The sequence below is a fragment of the Aethalodelphis obliquidens genome, unplaced genomic scaffold (assembly GCF_003676395.1).
Source record: "Aethalodelphis obliquidens isolate GAN/ISIS:26980383/991018 unplaced genomic scaffold, ASM367639v1 scaffold17, whole genome shotgun sequence".
Classification (NCBI taxonomy): Eukaryota; Metazoa; Chordata; class Mammalia; order Artiodactyla; family Delphinidae; genus Aethalodelphis; species Aethalodelphis obliquidens.
Window position 1 is genome coordinate 19022548 of NW_020837961.1, and position 19638 is coordinate 19042185.

Sequence of the window (19638 nt, forward strand, 5' to 3'; positions counted from 1 at the left end):
GCCCAGCCGCTCCGCGGCATGTGGGATCTTCCCGGACTGGGGCACAAACCCGTGTGCCCTGCATCGGCGGGTGGACTCTCAACCACTGCGCCACCAGGGAAGCCCAAACTATCTTGTTTTAATATCATGTTGCAAATAGCTTCTTAACCCAGACATACAATCTGTGCTTTAAAGAGGTAAAGATTATTTCTTAAGATTGAATGTAGGGCTTCCCTGGTGGCGCAGTGGTTGAGAGACTGCCTGCCGCTGCAGGGCACACGGGTTCGTGCCCCAGTCCAGGAAGCTCCCATGTGCCGCGGAGCGGCTGGGCCCGTGAGCCATGGCCGCTGAGCCTGCACGTCCGGAGCCTGTGCTCCACAAGGGGAGAGACCAAAAAACAAAAGATTGAATGTAAACAGGTGAAATGATAAAAATAGATTCTATGTTTACTGATTTTAATGAACAATGATTAATATTTACAGTATTTATTTGCTGAATATCTTTGAAATAAACATAGCTATTTCTCGCCCTCATAATACCAAGTACATGGAAGTCACACAAAAAATACATATTAAAATGAATAATGAATGACACAATACATGGATTCAACGGTGTTTACTGTTTGGTCAAACAATATTCTTTAATTATCAGTCATAGAGTGAAATGTACATTAACATACATGTTAAATATTCATCCCATCTGCATTATTGCTATGTGACATCATTTTATGGTCTGTAGAAAAATATAATTCCTGAGATCATTGTTGGCTTCTTTCAATCATTTTCCTCACTGTCAAATCATCTCTCCTTAAACGACTTGGGAGTGTGAATTGGGGTTAGAAGGTTCAATTATAGACCAACTTTTTGTATCTGCTAAATGAATAAATGGGCTCTATCTTTTATAAAGGGTAGAAAAATAACCATGGTGTGTGGAATTATTTTGCAAGGTATACAATATAGGAAAAATGTAGGCTGAACACAAAAGAAGTATTTTCTGAATGTCTCTCAATCACCCATAAGGAACATAGATTTCCTAGCCAATCAGTCTTTGGCATACAGCCGTCCAGCTGTTATTTCGCATTTACTTAAAATATCCTCTGCTAAATAGTTGTGTTCATCTTTAAAAGTAAATTGCTTAAAATTACATTCAATTTCTTTCTGTAAACGAACATTTTCTTCACCTTCACAAGCAAACACATTGGATACTGAAACGTTGTCACCAGCTTTACATACTGTTCTGCCGTTTGCCATGGTACAACCATAACGTAAGTCATAAGAAAGCAATTCTGGCTTTTTACGGAATCTGGTGGAGTTTACACTGAGTCTGGACTTAGTAGGGCTAACAAAACTTTACTGATTTCAAAATTCGTATTATTTCAGGATGGTTTCCAAAACAATCCTAGAAGTCCCTAACTGAAATATAAAACAAAAGTTATGAGCAATCTTTCTCTCCTGGGTTCACTAAGGCCTTGGAATCATTTGTATCTGTGTACTTGCTTGTGAAAGCACTAAAACAAATTAATTCAAAGAAAACCACTCTGAAACTACTTGAACATTTGATACAACCATAGAGGTTCAAAGGCTTATACAGCCTAGTCTGTATTTTTCTCCAAGTCTTGGTGTCAAAATGATTATAGAATGCGTCGTTTCTTGCTCTGTGATGATTTTTAGTGTGCATGAAACATAAAAAAAAGTGAGTATTTAACAAATACCTCATGTATCAGGCTTCTCAGGCTGGAACTGAAAAGCTTTTTGAAGGATTTTTAACAACAAATAATGGCCTATGTCACAGATCAGAAAACCAACAGTCAGCTTTCTTGACCTACAGCTGAAAACAAAATTATCTTTTAACTAAATAGGAGCTGTTTTATTTATTAAATGCCTTCGTTAGCAACACCATCTTTCACTTCCCATTACTCCAATTCAATTTCTCCTGCATACAAAGTAATGAGCAGAATGGCTGTGAATCCAGTTAACACCCCAGCATTCTGAATCATGAAGAAGGTGAAATCGGTTTTTCTTCCAGTTACCTTTTCTCTCAGCATATCATTCATCTCTGGAAACTAGAGGAAAGATATATTGTTAGATAACTGTTGCCATCTTGTGGGAGAACATAAAACTGTCACTGATAGATTCCTGTGGAGGTGGGAGGGGACGAGCATTTCTCTGAGTTGTTTAGTTGTTTTAGTATAGAGAGCATAACAGTGATATCCAGCCTACTAGACATTAACAAGAAGAAAAGTACGAAAATAGTGTTCCCCAAGTGAGTCAATACAGTGGGATGGGATGTACCTCATTTTATGTCTCTCTCTCTCTCTCTCTCTCTCTCTTCCCCAGCTCTCTTCTTTGCTCTCTGTGCTCCGTCCACACCATTCTTTTTGGACCTCAAATGCATCCAGTCTCTTTCCATCCTCAACATTTTCACACCCACCAAAACCTCTATCTGAACCCTTTTCCCTCAAAATGTTCAATGAGCTAAATCTTTGAAGTTTCAGCTTAAATCTTACTTTCCTCGGAAGGCTTCTCTTAGGCCCTCCTAATTTAGGTTCCCTTATTATCATCTTTCATCCTATATATTGTTTTTCCTTTCATTTCACAGTTTTTTATTTGTAATTATGTAATCATGTGTGTGATTTTGTTTGTTTGTTGAATTTCGGGTTCCCCTCTTTGTAGACAGAAGCCCCAGGAACACGGGGACTGTGCCTTTTTTGCTCCCTCCAGGGTCCACAATTTCCAAGCCTGATACAAAAATATCAATCAATAGTAGCTGATTAAATACATTTTTAGAAATCACTATATATTTAATTCCTGTTCTCTTCAACTTGTTTCCTTTTGCTTGTTCTGTCCCTCGCAAAATCATAAGGTTTTTAAATAAACTGTGCTCTGTTCTTGAAATGAAGACTAAAACAATCTTATTGCAGTGAAAGCAATTAAAACCCCAAGTTCTGTACTTAAAAGCTATCCTTTCTCAGCATATAACTTCTACTGAAAAGGCTTCATGAGGAGATCTGTAAATGCCATCATTTCAAAACATATTTCAAAGTGATCTGCTATACACACATTGATTTGCTATACATGCAATGCATACAGCGGTGCATTGTCCCAAAGCATCCAAGAGGTCTCCAGAATCCACTGTCAATCCACCTGCCTGATTTGAGAAAACTTACTGGGATAAAATGGATGACATTTGTGAAACCGTTCTGAAAGAAGCAAGTATGCTTTCTGAAAAAAGCAAGTAAGTATATACAGCATCATTTATTAGTATTATTTCTTTAAATTGAATAACTCTAATAGATTCTGTTCTTACATTACAGAAAGGAGAAGTGATGACCTAGCATAAAATATGCTATGAGCCATTAATTCTGTGAAGAAAAACATAAATGCAGTGATGGTTCTAAGAGATGAAATCCTTGCACTTATAAGGGCCTGCACAGAACAATGAACAGAGCTAGACAGTTATCATTTGGAACTAAGAACGCAGATGAAGGACATTAAATTATTAAATTATGTATGTAATACATCCTCAGTTCCAAATGCAAAAGAAACATTCCTTGAGTTGCATCCACTTAGCACATTTTCATTTTCTAGAAAGCTGTCCACGATTTATTTGAAAATGCACAGGACCATTGGTATTCTCTCTCTTACACACACACAGACATAAAGACAGACACAGCATAGACATAAACATAGATACAAATATATACCGTCCCAAGTAAATACCGTTCAATTTTAATTTACCAGTTTTAGTTTAACTCAAAAGGCTCTCATTGTTCAGAACTTTGAAATAACAAAATGCTATTTACTTTAACAAGTTATTCCCTTCTGAATGTGACATCCTAACAAAAGAAGAGAGGAAAGTCCCATGGAGACATACTATAGAATACAAGCTTTACCCACAAGGCAAAACACCCAGGAAGATATCTCTCCTTCAGCAAAAATAAGTCATTTCATCCTCTGTCAAGGAGATCCTAGATCAAACAATCAAGGAGAATCACTTTCAGATCACTATTATTAGTACAAACTACTGAAAAAGAGTTATCTGTTGGACCAGGAATATTTTAAACTACAACAGAAAGGCCTTCCACACTGTGGAAAGCAAAAGGTCACCCTTAGTCAATTCATAACCCAGATGTGTCATTCCAAATTTAAATTAAAACAAGATAAAAATCTTAAAATTTCTTACCATATCCGCCAGAGAAATATAGAGGAACATGCCTCCAGCAAGGGCAAATATAATATTTGGAGCAAAATTATTGCCCACCAAGATGCCAAAAGCCAGCCCAACATAGCAGGAACACGCAGAAAGGAAATTGAATAATAAGGCTTGTCGAGTACTCATTCCTGCATTGAGTAGGATCACAAAGTCCCCTAAAAGAAGAAGAACACATCAAGTGAGTAGGGGTACTTTCCTATTTGGGGATGAAATAAAAGAAAATCATCATGGTCTAAAAAAGGGCTCCGTCTTTTTGAGGCATCAGCAGGATTTTTAAGAGTGTGTCACCTGAAACGTCTCCCTCCCCTGAAACCAAGAAGCACCGGACTTGGAGAACAAGAGCAGAGTCCCTTACCTAACTCATGAGGGAACTCCTCGCACAGGATGGCGATGGAAGTGCTGAGTCCCTGCAGAAGAGACAAGGTGCAGGAGGCCCCGATGGCCAGGCCATCGATGAAATTGTGGAGGGCATCACTGAGCGTTATCATCCAGGCAATGGTCCCTATTTCTGAGAGCTTCGGCCCCTTCATACAGGTACATGAGCTTGACTCTTTTTTTCCATCCTGCGAAATAACAGAAAATCAGTCAACAGGATACCACCAATATTTCTTGAAAGTCTAAGCGATGCACAGAAGTGGATGTGTTACGTGTTGAGAGAGACAAATGTCTCCACCAGAAAGTCTTTCATAGTAGATAGGAACCCCTAATCATATAAAAACAGAGAAAAAAACTTATGGGAGGGAGAAAGGAAAGGAAGAGATTGACAGGCCTTGAACAGACCACTTGAAAAACATTTCGCTTTGGTTTCACCTTCAAACAATCCTTTCGACTTGTATGAACAAATTCTTGCTGCCTTCCTGAAGTGCAACTGACACTAACCAAGAATTTGATTTATTCACATTCTTTAAAGTAAAAGAAGTTTGTCAAAGACTAAATTTAAAGTCTCTTCCATGTTACAATTGAAATGTGAGATCCATATTTAAAGCATGCTGATATCAAGGAACATTTATTTTCATCTATCTTATGGCACTGTGTGACTGCGGGCAAGGAATCTGGGCCTCAGTTTCTTCAATTGTGAAGTGAAGAGAGTGTACTCAATGGTTCATTTATTTTTCAATGACTTATTAAGTTTCCACGGTATTCAGGTAGTGTGCTGCGTGTTTAGGCTGTAACAACGTGGTCCCTACAAGCTCTAAATTTCAATGATTCTCTTAACAAGTTCCATGAAGTGTGATTGGAACAGGCTTGCTTTTACACAACACTTCTTTCCACTTTGAAACAATAATAAAAATAGAAAACCCTACAACAGACCCTTTGCAAGAATTCAAATTTCAATCAAATTTACAAAATTGTATATAATCAAATGACAAATGCCAACTGTAACATCTTCCAGAAACTGTGGAAAAAGATAATAAAAGGCAAATTCATTTTTAAGCAGGGAAGCAATTTGCAATTAACTGGAGAACATTTTATTCCTATTTCTCCTTCCTGCAACTCTACCTCAGCAGCTAATCAACATATTTATTGAACACCTGCAATTTGTACAACAGTGTACTGTATGCTATGCAAAGTGCACAGAAGTGGAAAATACAGCTTCTATCTGCAAGAAGCGTATTTACCTTGGAGAAACAAGATGTAAAGTATACGACTGACTCTTTTAAAAATGTGCAACATATATCAGCTGAAAAGGGCTTCCTTCAGAGCAATCATGTGCGCGGTTGTGCGTGTACTCTGACGTCACTTTATCGCTCAAAACTGTTTGGGGACCTCCTTTCAGAATTGAAGGTAGATCCTGCCACACATCTTTTCACTGTTTCATTAGTGGCAAATCTTCAGCTTTGAGGGATGTTTTTTGTTTGTAGACACAGCCAAAAGTCATTTGGCGCCAATAAATTCTTTTTTTTTTTTTTTTTGCGGTACGCGGGCCTCTCACCGTTGTGGCCTCTCCCGTTGCGGAGCACAGGCTCCGGACGCGCAGGCTCAGCGGCCATGGCTCACGGGCCCAGCCGCTCCGCGGCATGTGGGATCCTCCCGGACCGGGGCACGAACCCGCGTCCCCTGCATCGGCAGGCGGACTCCCAACCACTGCGCCACCAGGGAAGCCCTGGAGCCAGTAAATTCTTAAATTAATATGAAAGGAGGGAGGATTATCAGTAGTAGTTGCTAGCTGTTAGTAGCGGTAGAAACAGTAATAGCAAAGGCATATGGTGTTTATTATGTGCCAGGCACTGTACTAAGCAATTTAGATATTTAATTCCTTTAGGGCCATTCTATGAGTTAAGTACTGCTATTATCCATCATTTTATGGTTGAGGACACTAAAGCACAGAAAGGCTGGTGAACTTCCTAGGGATACAAAAGAAAGAAGTGTGCTTTTTCTAGTAACTGTTCTACTACTCCAAACTTATGGTGGGGGGTAGGGAACACCTCCTGTTTGTGGTAAAGTCTGAAGGCAATTTGCAAGGAGAATACCCCCTTTCTCTCAAAAACACTGGAAGCAACATTGGAATAAGTATTTAACCTCCTTTTACTTTAAAAGGCAATTCTCATCCGCATAAAAAGAATTCCATCTGGTTTTCAAATGTGGTCTTTTTACTGTATAGTGTTAAAAACATAAACTGAGGCAAATGAATAAGTTTAAGATCTTATTTGATCAAGAATGGATTCCAATCTGGCAGTGTCAAACCAGAAGTGGTTAGGAGCATTCCATGGACAGGAAGCGCAGGGAGACACTTTTACTGAGAAAAGACGGAAGCAAAGCAAGAAAATTATTGACTGGCTACGGCTTAAAGCCTAGATGGCTGTTTGCAATGGATTGTCCTTAGGTTTTGATTTTGTAACATTGAGACATTTACAGGCTTAGATTTTGGATTGCTTGTATATGACATTACAGCCACCTCAGCTTAACTGTCTCCTTGTTTAATTAATTTAATTAATTGATATATCTTAAATGCACAACATAATAAACAACAGTGACTTAGTTCATGTCAAATGGGTAGCTTGGATAAGAAATGTTCTGGATCAGGAAGCAATTATTGCCAAAAGAGAAACAAAGGCAGTCATGAGAAAAAGCCACAGAGGAAGTGACCTTGGCTTTGCAAAAACCTACTGCCAAGATACATTTAATAAGACTACTTGTTTCCCTCTTCCAACTTGGTTTACCTAATCACATATTTATAATTTCCTTATTTACTTGTGATGATTTAGGGGAAAGATTATAAGACCAAGTCTTGACTGCCTGATATTTTGTACAGAGTCTGTATACAAACTCCTTTAATTCGGAAAAAGAAATTAAATTAATATATCAGGCATGGTTCTCTTACCTCTGAGTACAGATATTACTGACTCTATTTATTATGCTTCCTTTTAGCCTTATAATCTTAGGTCTCAAATGACACTGTTGGGTAGGTTGACAGTTATACATTTTTAATAGTCTTAGAACAAATGAAAGAAGGCAAACATTCACAAACAGTTCTCTTTTAATTCAGCTGGAACAAAGTCACTGTGCAGAGAGACAATTAAGTCAAATCCCTTTAGTTAAATTAGGGACTATTCTTCTCTTTCCCTTTATTTTTTATTTTTCTTTGCTGTTGTTGCTTGCTTGCTTTCTTCCTTGTTTGACTTGTATACTAAATGTGAGGCTCTTTCTAACCTCAGCCAGGATAAGGCAACTCAATCTAGGGAAAAGACCATCACTAGATGGTCCAGGAGAACCAAGCTCTCACTCGGCTCTGACAAGAATTACTGTGTAATCATCAGCAAGGCTCTTAACATTGCTCACCTTAGTAATTAATGAAAATGAAAGTCAAAGCAAAGTGCAGACTAATCAGAATGGGGGGGAAAGAATAGCATGGAACAAAGTTATGAGAGGAGAGAGGACACTGAGTAGAATCCCAACACAAGTACGGAGGGGAAGAAGCACAAAGTAAAAGGAAAAAACGTACTAAGAAATCAAATGGAGGAAAGCAGGTATGCGTATTGCAGAGCAGTCTGAGTTTAAGCAAGGAGGAAGAAGACCAAAAAGGGACACAAGGAGAAGGACGAGTGGCATGAGCTGGGAGGAAAAGGAAGAGAAATCAAAAGAGAAAGACAAGGGGCTTCCCTGGTGGCGCAGTGGTTGGGAGTCCGCCTGCCGATGAGGGGACACGGGTTCGTGCCCCGGTCTGGGAAGATCCCACATGCCGCGGAGCGGCTGGGCCCGTGAGCCATGGCCGCTGAGCCTGCGCGTCCGGAGCCTGTGCTCCGCAACGGGAGAGGCCACAGCGGTGAGAGGCCCGTGTACCGCAAAAAAAAAAAGAATTTAGCTCTCCTGCATAGGACACAGATCATATAAGTATGGCTTACAGCTGCGGTGAAATACTATGCAGAGTAGTGGAGATGATGAATATTTTATTTTTCCACATGTAAAGATGTCCAAAACATAGCATTGAGGTTTATATATATATATATAAAACATGTCTAGTGGGCACCTTTGTGTAAAAATTATTAATATAATTTCATGATGGTCTAAAGCACAAACATACTTGGAAAGATATATACAAAAATGCGAATCATGGTTCTCCCTAGGAGATAATACTGTGCATAATCCTTGTTTTTTTCCTTTTATCTTTTATGTGTGTCCTGGATTTTTTTTTTTTTGCACTTATTATATATTATTTCAATACTCAGAAAACAAAACATTAAAGCCATGGGGTGAGAACCTCAGGAGAGGGAAAAGTGAACCTGTGATGACTCAGGAGTTATCATCATGGAACAAGGTAAAGCTGGAGAAGCAAGCTGCCTGGCCGGTTTGGTCTGCATTAAAAAGAGGGTGTATTGTCCCACTAAGTGCAACTTCTTTTGTTAAGTTAATGGCATGAGCACTGTCAGACCTCACTGTGCATTGGAGGAGGCAAGGTGAGTCATGATTAATAAAAATGGTTTTGTGGTTTATTGTCTATATATTTTCTTGATAAGAAGGTAAAAGTGAGCAACCACTGCAGGTGAAAGTTAAATTTCAAATTCTACATCCCATGCTGAAAGAATTTTGCAGAGCAAGAACTCTGGTAAAAAAAAAAAAAAACGTCAAAAAGGAAAGTAGAAACACTTCAAAAAACATAACAAAGATGGCAAAAGGAAGTATAAGTAAACAAACAAGAGCTGAAAATTGTATGCAAAGGAACATAAAATCTATGCCCATAAAAGAGAAGTTAATGTAATATAAATAAAAACAATAAAATATTATTTTAAGAGGCTGCAAATAAAGAGAGGTGAGAGTTAAAGAAAGGGGCACTGAATGCAAGCTAGCTTAACGATTAAAGGGTATGGGCTTTGGCACAAAATGGGTGTGAGATTAAGTAATGGCTCTGCTACTTAACAGCTCTGTGTCATTTGGAAAGTTACTTGGGTCCTAGCTAACATAAGACAAGAAAAGGAAATAAAAGGTATACAGACATAGGGAAGAAATAAATAAAACTGTTTTTGTTGGCATATGTCTATGTAGAAAATGCAAAAGAATTTTTAAAAAAAGCTCCTAGAATATAATAAGCAAGTATAGCAAGGTTGCAGGACACAGGTTAATATATAATAGTTGCTTTCCAATAAACCAGCAATGAATAAGTGGAATCTGAAATTAAAATCATAATACCATTTACATTAGCACCCCCTAAAAATGAAATACTTAGGTATAAATCTAACAAAATATGTAGAAGATCTATATGAGGAAAAGCACAAAACTATAATGAAAGAAACCAAAGAAAAACTATTCTGTTCATGCATTAGAGGACTCAACATAGAATTGTCAAGATGTCAGTCCTTCCCAATTTGACCTATAGATTCAGTACAATCCCAGTCAAAATCCCAGCAAGTTATTTTGTGGATATTTTGTGATTCTAAAGTTTATATGAAAATGCAAAATACCTAGAATAGCTAACACAACATTGAAGGAAAGAAACGAATTTGGAGAACTGACACTATCTGATTTCAAGACTTACTATAAACCTACAGTAATCAAGATGGTGTGGTACTGATGAAAGAGTAGACAAACATCAATGGAACAGAATAGAGAGCCCAGAAGTAGATGCATATAAATACGGTCAACTTGTCTTTGACAAAGAAGCAAAAGCAATACAATGGAGAAAGACAGTCTTTTCAACAAATAGTACTGGAAGAAGTGGACATCCACATGAAAAAAAAAAAAAAAAAACCTAGACACAGGCTTGACACCCTTCACAAAAATAAACTCAAAATGGATCATAGACCTAAATGCAAATGCAAAACTCTAAAACTCCTAGAAGATAACACAGGAGAAAACCTAGATGACCCTGAGTATGGCCATGACTCTTCAGATACAACACCAAAAGCATAATCCATGAAAGAAATAATTGATAGCCTGGACTTTATTAAAATTTTAAAACTTCTGCTTTGCAAAAGACAATGTCAATAGAATGAGAAGACAAGCCACAGAATGTGAGAAAATATTTGTAAAAGACACATCTGATAAAGGACTTAAACAAAATATACAAGGAGGTCTTAAAACTAAACAATAAGAAAACACAAAACCCTATTAAACAATGGGCTAAAGACTTTAACAGACACTTCATCAAAGAAGACATACAGATGGCAAATAAGGATATGACATCATATGTCATCAGGAAAATGCAAATTAAAGCAAGATAACACTACACACCTATTAGAATGGCCAAACTCAGGAACACTGACAACACCAAATACTGGTAAGGATGTGGAGCAACAGGTACTCTCATTCATTGCTGGAGGGAATGCAAAATGGTACAGCCACTTTGGAAGACAGTTTGTCAGTTTCTTATAAAACTAAACATACCCTTCCCATATGATTCAGAAATTATGCTCCTTGGTGTTTACCCAAAGAAGTTGGAGACTTATGTCCACACCAAAACCTGTTGTTTACAGCACCTTTATTCCTAATTGCCAAAACTTGGAAGCAACTAAGATCTCCTTAATTAGGTGAATGGATAAATAAACTATGGTACATCCAGACAACTGAATCTTGTTACACACACCCCCAAATGAGCTATCAAGCCATGAAAAGACATGGATGAATCTTAAATGCATATTACTAAGTGAAAGAGGCCAATCTGAAAAGCCTACATTCTATGATTCCAACTACTTGACATTCTGAAAATGGCAAAACGGGAGACAGTAAAAAGATCAGTGGTTGCCAGGAGCTGGGGAAAAAGAAAGGGATGGATAGGTGGAGCACAGATAATTTTTAGGGCAGTGAACATACTCTATATGATACTACAATGGTGGATATATTACACATTTGTCCAAACCCATGGAATGTACAACACCAAGAGTGAACTACAAACTATGGACTTTGGGCGCTTATGATGTGTCAATGCAGGTTCATCAATTGTAACAAAGGTACAGACTTGCTGGGGGATATTGATAATGGGGGAGGCTAGGCAAGTGTGAGGAAGGGGATATATGGGAAATCTCTGTACTTTCTTCTCAATTTTGCTATGAACTTAAAACTGCTCTTAAAAAAAAATTACTTGGAATCTGACTTCAGATTCCTTATCTGAAGAATGGAGAAAATACTACTACTAACTTCATAGGATTGTTGTGATGATTAAATAAGATGTTTATGAACTGCGAAGTGCTCCATGAATAGTTACTACTGTGTCACACAGATCATTTTACCTAACAAAGTACAGATGAACACAGCATTATTAAAAGGAAGAAAAACAAAAACTGCCTAAGAGAAAAGTGTGCAAGACAGAAGATTGCTCACATGTGATCCTTGAATAAATTCAGGACATACTGATCCAGATGATTGGAGAAAACAGGAGAAAAAGTAAATCTACCCAAAAAAGAGCTTTAGAGAAGTGAGAGGGTGCAGTGACACGTGTTAAAAATCAACAAGGAAAACTTTTAACAAGGATGCTTGAGCTTGGACATAAATATACACTTGAAGAAAGCTATGGAGCTTTCAACTACTGGAGTCCAAGGTGTATGAAAGAGTCAGGAGGTTAATTAGCCACTGCGAAATGTATGCAATCTAAATTAGTAAGTTTTAGGAGTCAGATAACTGACTGGTATAGGAAGAAAGGAATCTCTAAGATGTAAAGTAGTATCTTGCGTATTCAGCATTTCACAGTTTACAAAGCACTCGCATATATTTGTGTCTTCGTTTCCTGTTGACCTTTACAACATCCTCATGAGTAAAACAGAACAGATAGTAGTATCCTAATTTTAGAGATGAGGAGAATGACTGTCTAAGAATATAAATGACTTGCTCGACATCACACAGGAGGTGTTGGGATTAGGCTCCTTAATTAGTTACCAAACACCTATTTTAAAGCAGGCAGGAATGGTGCTAGGAACCGAGGACAGAAATATAAATAAAAGAATCTCCACGTTGCTGGAATTTATAGTCCAAACTCAAACTTCAGGCCCATGACAATTAATTCCCCTCTGCCCTTTTAGAATGACTCTCCACGCTCTCGCCCCGCTCTCTGTCCTGAAGCTGTTTTCCTGAATGGGCCACTGCTACAGGCTTCTTATCCTCTGGTTTCCATTTGAGATAGACCACTGGGAAGCCCCAGAGGGAGCTTAGGGGGAGAAAGAAAGGAGAAGTCAGGGTACTTATTCCTCTGATACCCCTTTGTGTGGTCACCTCAAGCTGTCAGTGACCCTCAAATGGAGAATACAGCTCTTCTCAAGACAACTCTCTTCCCAGGTTCTAGTAACTGCTCCTTCTTCGCCATCCTTTGGGCCCAGGGGTGGTAACAACTTTACCATTACTGGTCCCTGGTTCATGCGCTGCTCTTATAACCCACTCACACCTTATAAATAAATCTTCCTCAAATTATTCTAATCTGAGTAATCCATCTGTTTCCCATAGGGATCCTGATAGAATCACTGGTACTGGAAGTGGCCATAAAAAACAGACCCCCAAAAATGGAATTTAATTGGGTTTTTCATATATTCAAAGTATGGGGAAGTGGGACATTGGTTACCCATGGGTGGGCTTCAATTTTCAATGAAGCCCAGAACATGAAAGCACTCTGCAAGCTCTAGGCTATATTGCAAGCTTTCCTGCCAGTTGGTTCTTAGGACCCAGCAGAGCCAGTGGAATTGGAATAATCTGTGGCAGACAGAGATGCTGAAAGGAGCCTTCTGGCAATCCCTGATCGGAGAATCACAGTGCAGACCCTTAAGATGTTGGGTTAAAGCCATGACCTTTTTTGCCATAAACTATTCTTTATCTCAAAAGCAGTTCCTTGCTTGTTCCTAGGTCCTTCTAGAGACTTACCTTGTGCCCATGGAACATCTAGTGGCCCTGAGATCATTCCCAGCAAGCCATAAATCAGCTGTTCCCACCAGCATTCCATCATTAAATTGTATATACGAGTACAAGCCCACACCAGTCTTGAAGACACAAATTGCAATGGCAGTCGATTCAGACTCTCATAATCTAAACCTCATAGTTCATCTCTTTTCCCTTAACAACAATAAGGCTACATGGGGCATTTCCTATAGCCAGTTAACTGTGAATAGTGAGTGTTCCAGCACCAACCAGCTATACAATCTTACTCACAATGAACTTAAAACAATAAAGATAAATCCTCCAAGTGGGCAGAACTTTTGAGTGTTGTGTTGAACTTCCTGTAGAAGTAATGGCCTGAGATATACATCTACTCTAACTCATGGGTGGGTGCTAAAAGAGTTGGCCAGGTGATCAGAGACTTTCAAAAAACAAAATTGGAAACTGCTGGCAGAGATCTGGAAAAAATATATAGATGGACCTCTTGTAAAAGGCACAGAATATGAAGACAATTCTATTCCATTAAATCTCATAAGAGCCTATCACTGAGGATGCTCTCAGTAATAAAGTGAGCGAGAAGACCTGACTATAAATGTCACTTGGTATCTTTCATTGGCCATCCCAATGTTTGCTTAATTTATCCCCCAGGCTCCCTCCTTGAGGGGCAACTTAGGCTGGCTATGTCCCTAATTAAAGGTCACTGCTCCACTGAACAGTGGCTTTCTGTCTAAGATTAGTTCCCTCCCAGTTCTAGTAGCTTCTTCCTTCCCCTTTCCCTTTGGACATAAGATTGCTAACTGCTCCACCATTTCAAGCCCCAGGTTTACTGTACTCTCCCCTGTGGTTCACCCACAACTTGCCCAGAGTTTTGTAAACTGCCCTTTTTCTATTTTTTATTTATCCTTGAAAGTGCCACCTCATTCTGGAAAGGACACGACTGATTCAAAGTTAAATGCTCACTCCACACACAACACTCACAGACTCTTCATATACTATCATGTATATTTGAACAGGAAAACTTACAAAAAGGATTAAATAGACACAAAGATATAAAGAGTTAAAGGCACTATACAAATATAAAATTTCGATGGGCTTTGCTTTTATGGCTATATTTTCAAGAGATTTCAATGGACTTTATAGCTGGTGGTTCCTTTGTCCTTCCTCTAGCCCTTAAGGGTCAGTCTCAGCTCGCTATAACCAAAATCAGACTTCATATGAGAAAAGAGAAATTAATTTTATCTTGAATGCATATAACCAAATATAATTCAAATGCACTTAGTCTCTAGTCATTTGGTTTCAAGACAAACCTCATAACTATTTTCAAAACTCTCTTTGCCAATGAAAATAACCATTAACGAGAAAATAATAATTTCCCGAAAGCTTGAAAATTGTTTCCTTTCCCTCCATCCCTTCTGTGAGAGGTGATTGAAGTTATTTAGCTCTTTAGGAGTTGAAATAATTGTCTTTCATTTGCAGTTGGGACCATATCATTTTACTGTCCTGATAAAAATAATTTAGGAGAAATCTGAGGGGTTTTCAAGAAATTATGTTACTATTTTGCCAATGGAACTTAGAGTATATACTAATTAAGTATTTACAGTTACCCTAATGGACTACTTACGCCTCTCTAAAAGGATGCCTACTGTTACTACAGATGGAGGAGGGCATTAGTGCTCTGATACATTTGAGAAGCAGGATATCGTTTCTTAGAAAAAGCTTACATGATGTACTCCCCAGCCCGCACAACTCTCATTGTTACTGAGAAGCCTTAAAGGAAGTCAGAGCACCAGGAAATTGGTTAAATTTTCATTTAAGTTGGAGAAATTTGTTGCGGGGCTCCTGAAAAATGGGGTTCCCCAACGGCAGGGATATCTACATTGCTCAGCATCAAGTCTCCCAGAATAATTCAGAGGAGGAAACAGGAGTAGGGTGGGATGTGGTAGAGGAACCAACGCCATGCAGCAGCTGCCTGTGTTGTAATTACCATTTGACATGAATTATGTGAAAAGAACTGAAATAAAGAAGATCCCACCCAGTGTACTACAAGTGATTGACTATCGAGCCCTGCAAAAGACGAGGGCAGGCTGTCTGATTGGCAGAGATCTAGAAACGCAAGCCTCTTAGAGCAAGAAGTCTGGGAAAGTGATAAGAGGCAAGGGGTGACAGGTGACAAGAGGGACAAGAGCAAGTACCAACCACAGTCACCGCGACAGAAGAGGTGATGAGGACCACAGGCGGGCCACTAAGAAACAGGCAGTCTGCCAGTAGAGAAGAAGGCGAGCAACAGAGGGTTAGAAATAACCCTGTTCTCTGAAGAGGCAGCCGGCCCTGGTCTATATTTCAACAGTTTAGAAAAACAGAGCATCTCTACTTTGTATGTGGAGAGTGAGGGGTGAGAACGACAAAGGGGATAAGGGTACCAGAACCTCATTCCCTCTTAAAGATGCAAATGGATACTCTGAAGATTTGCTCACCAGTTTAAGAAAAGAAATTTGTATTGAGGTATAGTTGATTTACAATATTGTGTTAATTTCTGCTGTATGGCAAAGTGATTCAGTTATACATATATATATATACATTCTTTTTTTATATTCAAGAAAAGACATTTGATAGTGAGGAATTGAGCATGAAAGACACAGGATGTACTCAGGGAACTCAGAACAGTAAAGTGATAATAGTAGTAGCACAAGTCATTAGTAGTAAAGTCATTTAATCTTCACAATAACCCCATGAGGTTATTAGTTCCATTTTATAGATGAGGAAATTGAGTTATAAAGAGGTTAATTAAGTAACTTGCCCAAAGTCACACCTCTAGAAAGGAGCAGAGACAGGATTTAACCTTCTATGCCAAACAAACTACACCTGTGATCTCCAGAAAATATGGGGTTTTATTTTCTCTTATTCACTCCTGTTCATCCAGTATCTAGCACTGCAGGCACTCTGAACATTTGTTGTCTGAATAAATGAAGGTCAAGTAATAGTAAAAGTACATTTTCTCTCAAGACAGGTTCACAAATCATTGTCACATGAAGCATCTATTCCAGTCTTTCCAAAGAACAAACATAAGGGCAGTTACACAACATGGGTAAAGGGTGCATGGAAAAATGTTCATTAATCAATTCCAAACTGGTTCATCTACATTAAAAAAAAAACACTCTGAAAGTGCAGAAGTGTTTTTTTCTTTGCTTGTTTTGTCACCAATTCTTTAACGTCGTGGAGCCAGATCAAAAGCTCCTTGTGGACAAGGATTTTTTTTTTCATTTCAGCCCAAAGTTTAACATTAGTAGGTGTTCAGTAAATTTTTCTTTTAAATAAATCAAGGGGAGGGGGGGGTCTTGTTTTGCTGAACTGGATGGAGTAATGGGATGCCAAATCACATCCTAGTCAGCAGACATCAGTGCCTCCACATCCGTCCCGGTGACCTCCAAAGGGCAGAAGACTTTTACCAGCAGCCGCCTTGCATCTAACTCGAGGATACTTACACGTTTTTCAGAAGATTGTTGGAGGAAGGGGGCAAAATATCATAGTAGCAACAAAGGTGACTAACACTGTTGAGTGCTTACCATTTGCAAGGTACTCTGCTAAACGCCATGAGCTGAGCACCTCTAACATCCAATCACAGATGCAGTAATGCAGGTACTAGAGGTAAGGGCTGGACCAAAACCACACAGCTAGAGATGGAAAAGCCATTGAACCCAGATGATTTGACTCCTAAGCCCACGCAATAAAAGGCAGAGAAGACTGCTCAAAAGGACTGAGTTTTTCCAGATAAGAAATTCTGTGTTCAGTAATTTATTCCTATGATAATGGGTTATTTTATTGTTGTTGCCAGTCTCCATCATGGAAGGTGCCTGTAATTCAAGTACCTCTGGGTTTTTGTTTTTTGGGTTTTTTTTTGCGGTACGCGGGCCTCTCACTGTCGTGGCCTCTCCCGTTGCGGAGCACAGGCTCCGGACGCGCAGGCTCAGCGGCCATGGCTCATGGGCCCAGCCGCTCCGCGGCATGTGGGATCTTCCCGGACCGGGGCACGAACCCGTGCTCCCTGCATCGGTAGGCGGACTCTCAACCAGTGCGCCACCAGGGAAGCCCATACCTCTGGTTTTGAGTAGAATACACTAAGCTGATGTTTTGGGGTTTGCTAACACTTCAGACACACTTAAAATAATACCTCCAATCACTGAGGGAATAAAACACCATCTCGGGCTTTCAAATCTACTCCATATAATCTGTTGTTTACAGACTGCAGTATGGATAGGAACTATACAGTTGTTTTTTGACTGTCTCTTCCTGAATCTGTTACATTTAATTTAATAAAATGTAATTTTAGAACCAGAGGCTTATTTGAGATTATTGATACTTATTTAAACGTTAAAACACAGTAACACTTACTTTGAAGGAGTTCCATCTAAAATTTTCTCCAATGTCATTTCATGCCAGCATCCCTTGTGCCTTGGCTACTCTGACTTCTTTCAATTCCTAAAACCCACCAAACTCTTTCCCACCCTGGAGACTTTGTGCTGGCTGTTTCCACAGCCATGACCGTCTTCTCCCTGATCTTTGCATAGAGAGCTGCTTCCTACAGTTCAGATTTTAGCTTAAATACGTTCCTGACCACCCAAACGAGCTGCCCAGACATCACCACATTTCAATTCCCTGCACAGCGTCTGTAACCCTATAATGTTGGGCTATGTACCCACTGGAACAAAAACAGTGCCAGAGATCAGAGACATTTTCTGTTTAATTTGCCACAATATCTCCAGGGGGTGGAACAGAGACTGGCATTAGGCATGTGATCACAGGATACATGACAAGTGAATGAGCGACAGAATGAAAAACTAAATACCATACTCCTGCCCATTAATACAGCTTTACTGATTTGACCTACAGACCAGGATGTCATTCAGAATGTGAAATGTTACCACAAAAGAAGGCTCGGTTTAAGATTGCCTTTATTGTTTTAATATATAAGTTGCATGACTGAAATTTTGGTCCAAGTCAGAAAAACTACAAAGAATCCAGAGAAATTTTCTGCAAAATGATGCCCTCCCAGTAAAGGATCTTTGAAATTTTACTTTCCAAATGTAAAACAATCTCTAGATTTGTTTGTTTTGCAGCCTAGAAAACTATTGATGATCCCTCACTTCAGTTTTTCTGATATGTATTTTATAACCTAGTGATAAAAGTAGATAAACTAGAAAGCATCAAACCAGAGACCTGCATGGTTTACTGAAACTTCAAAGGTGATCTTTATTGGTGCTTTCTCGGCCATTGAATTTTTTTCTTTAATCTGCCTTCACTGAGTTGCTATAAAGGTTTAATAAAGTCATGCTCATTAAGCAATTTGATATCCTCAGTAGAAGAAGATTCAATAAAGTTTGTTCTTTTTTTTACTTTTAATGTTCTGATACCTGATATCAGAAATAAGAAGCAAAAAGAACCACTTTAAAAAGAAATGGGGGGGTTTTCCCTGGTGGCGCGGTGGTTGAGAGTCCGCCTGCCGATGCAGGGGACACGGGTTCGTGCCCCGGTCCGGGAAGATCCCACATGCCGCGGAGCGGCTGGGCCCGTGAGCCATGGCTGCTGAGCCTGCGCGTCCGGAGCCTGTGCTCCGCAACGGGAGAGGCCACAACAGTGAGAGGCCCGCGTACCACAAAAAAAAAAAAAAAAAAAAGAAATGGGGGCTCACACATTGAGGTTTCTCCTTTTCACTGATAAGAACTCAAACATACAATAGATCTGAATAAATTGGGCCACTGATCAACACGGTGAACAAAGTTAAAGACAGTTTGAGAAAGTCACCACTTAATTAACAAAAATGAAGAGTCATTAACTTAATTGCACTGAGATCCTCAAAAAGGGACTGAAATCCCCTATCTAAAAAGCAAGCACACGGTAAAATCAAATTCCACCACCCAATCAATGATCTGACTGCAACCTGATGGTAATTTATTAAGACTGAACACCTAATTTGGTCTTTAAACACCTTCAATTATTTTCTATTCACTAAGATAATCAGTGAAGTATTTCTAGTTATAAAAGTGTTTTGTGTGATCTGGACATTTGCCTCAGACATAAAACTGAATAGATAGGAATATATAGGCAGATAAACATCTGTGTGTGTGTGTGTGTGTGTGTGTGTGTGTGTGTGTGTGTGTGTGT

General features: G+C 39.1%; 1 protein-coding gene across 1 annotated transcript in view; it reads right to left on the reverse strand.

Annotated features, from left to right (window-relative positions):
• Positions 1-579: 579 nt before the first annotated feature.
• The window catches only part of SLC39A8 (solute carrier family 39 member 8), a 73101-nt gene continuing 54042 nt past the window's right edge, over positions 580-19638 (reverse strand). The window contains exons 7-9 of the mRNA XM_027117010.1: positions 4547-4754; positions 4162-4346; positions 580-2041 (exon numbers count right to left, since the gene is read on the reverse strand). Of these exons, the coding sequence (XP_026972811.1) occupies positions 1892-2041; positions 4162-4346; positions 4547-4754 (543 nt within the window). The 3' untranslated portion in view covers positions 580-1891. The remainder of the gene's footprint in view (positions 2042-4161; positions 4347-4546; positions 4755-19638) is intronic.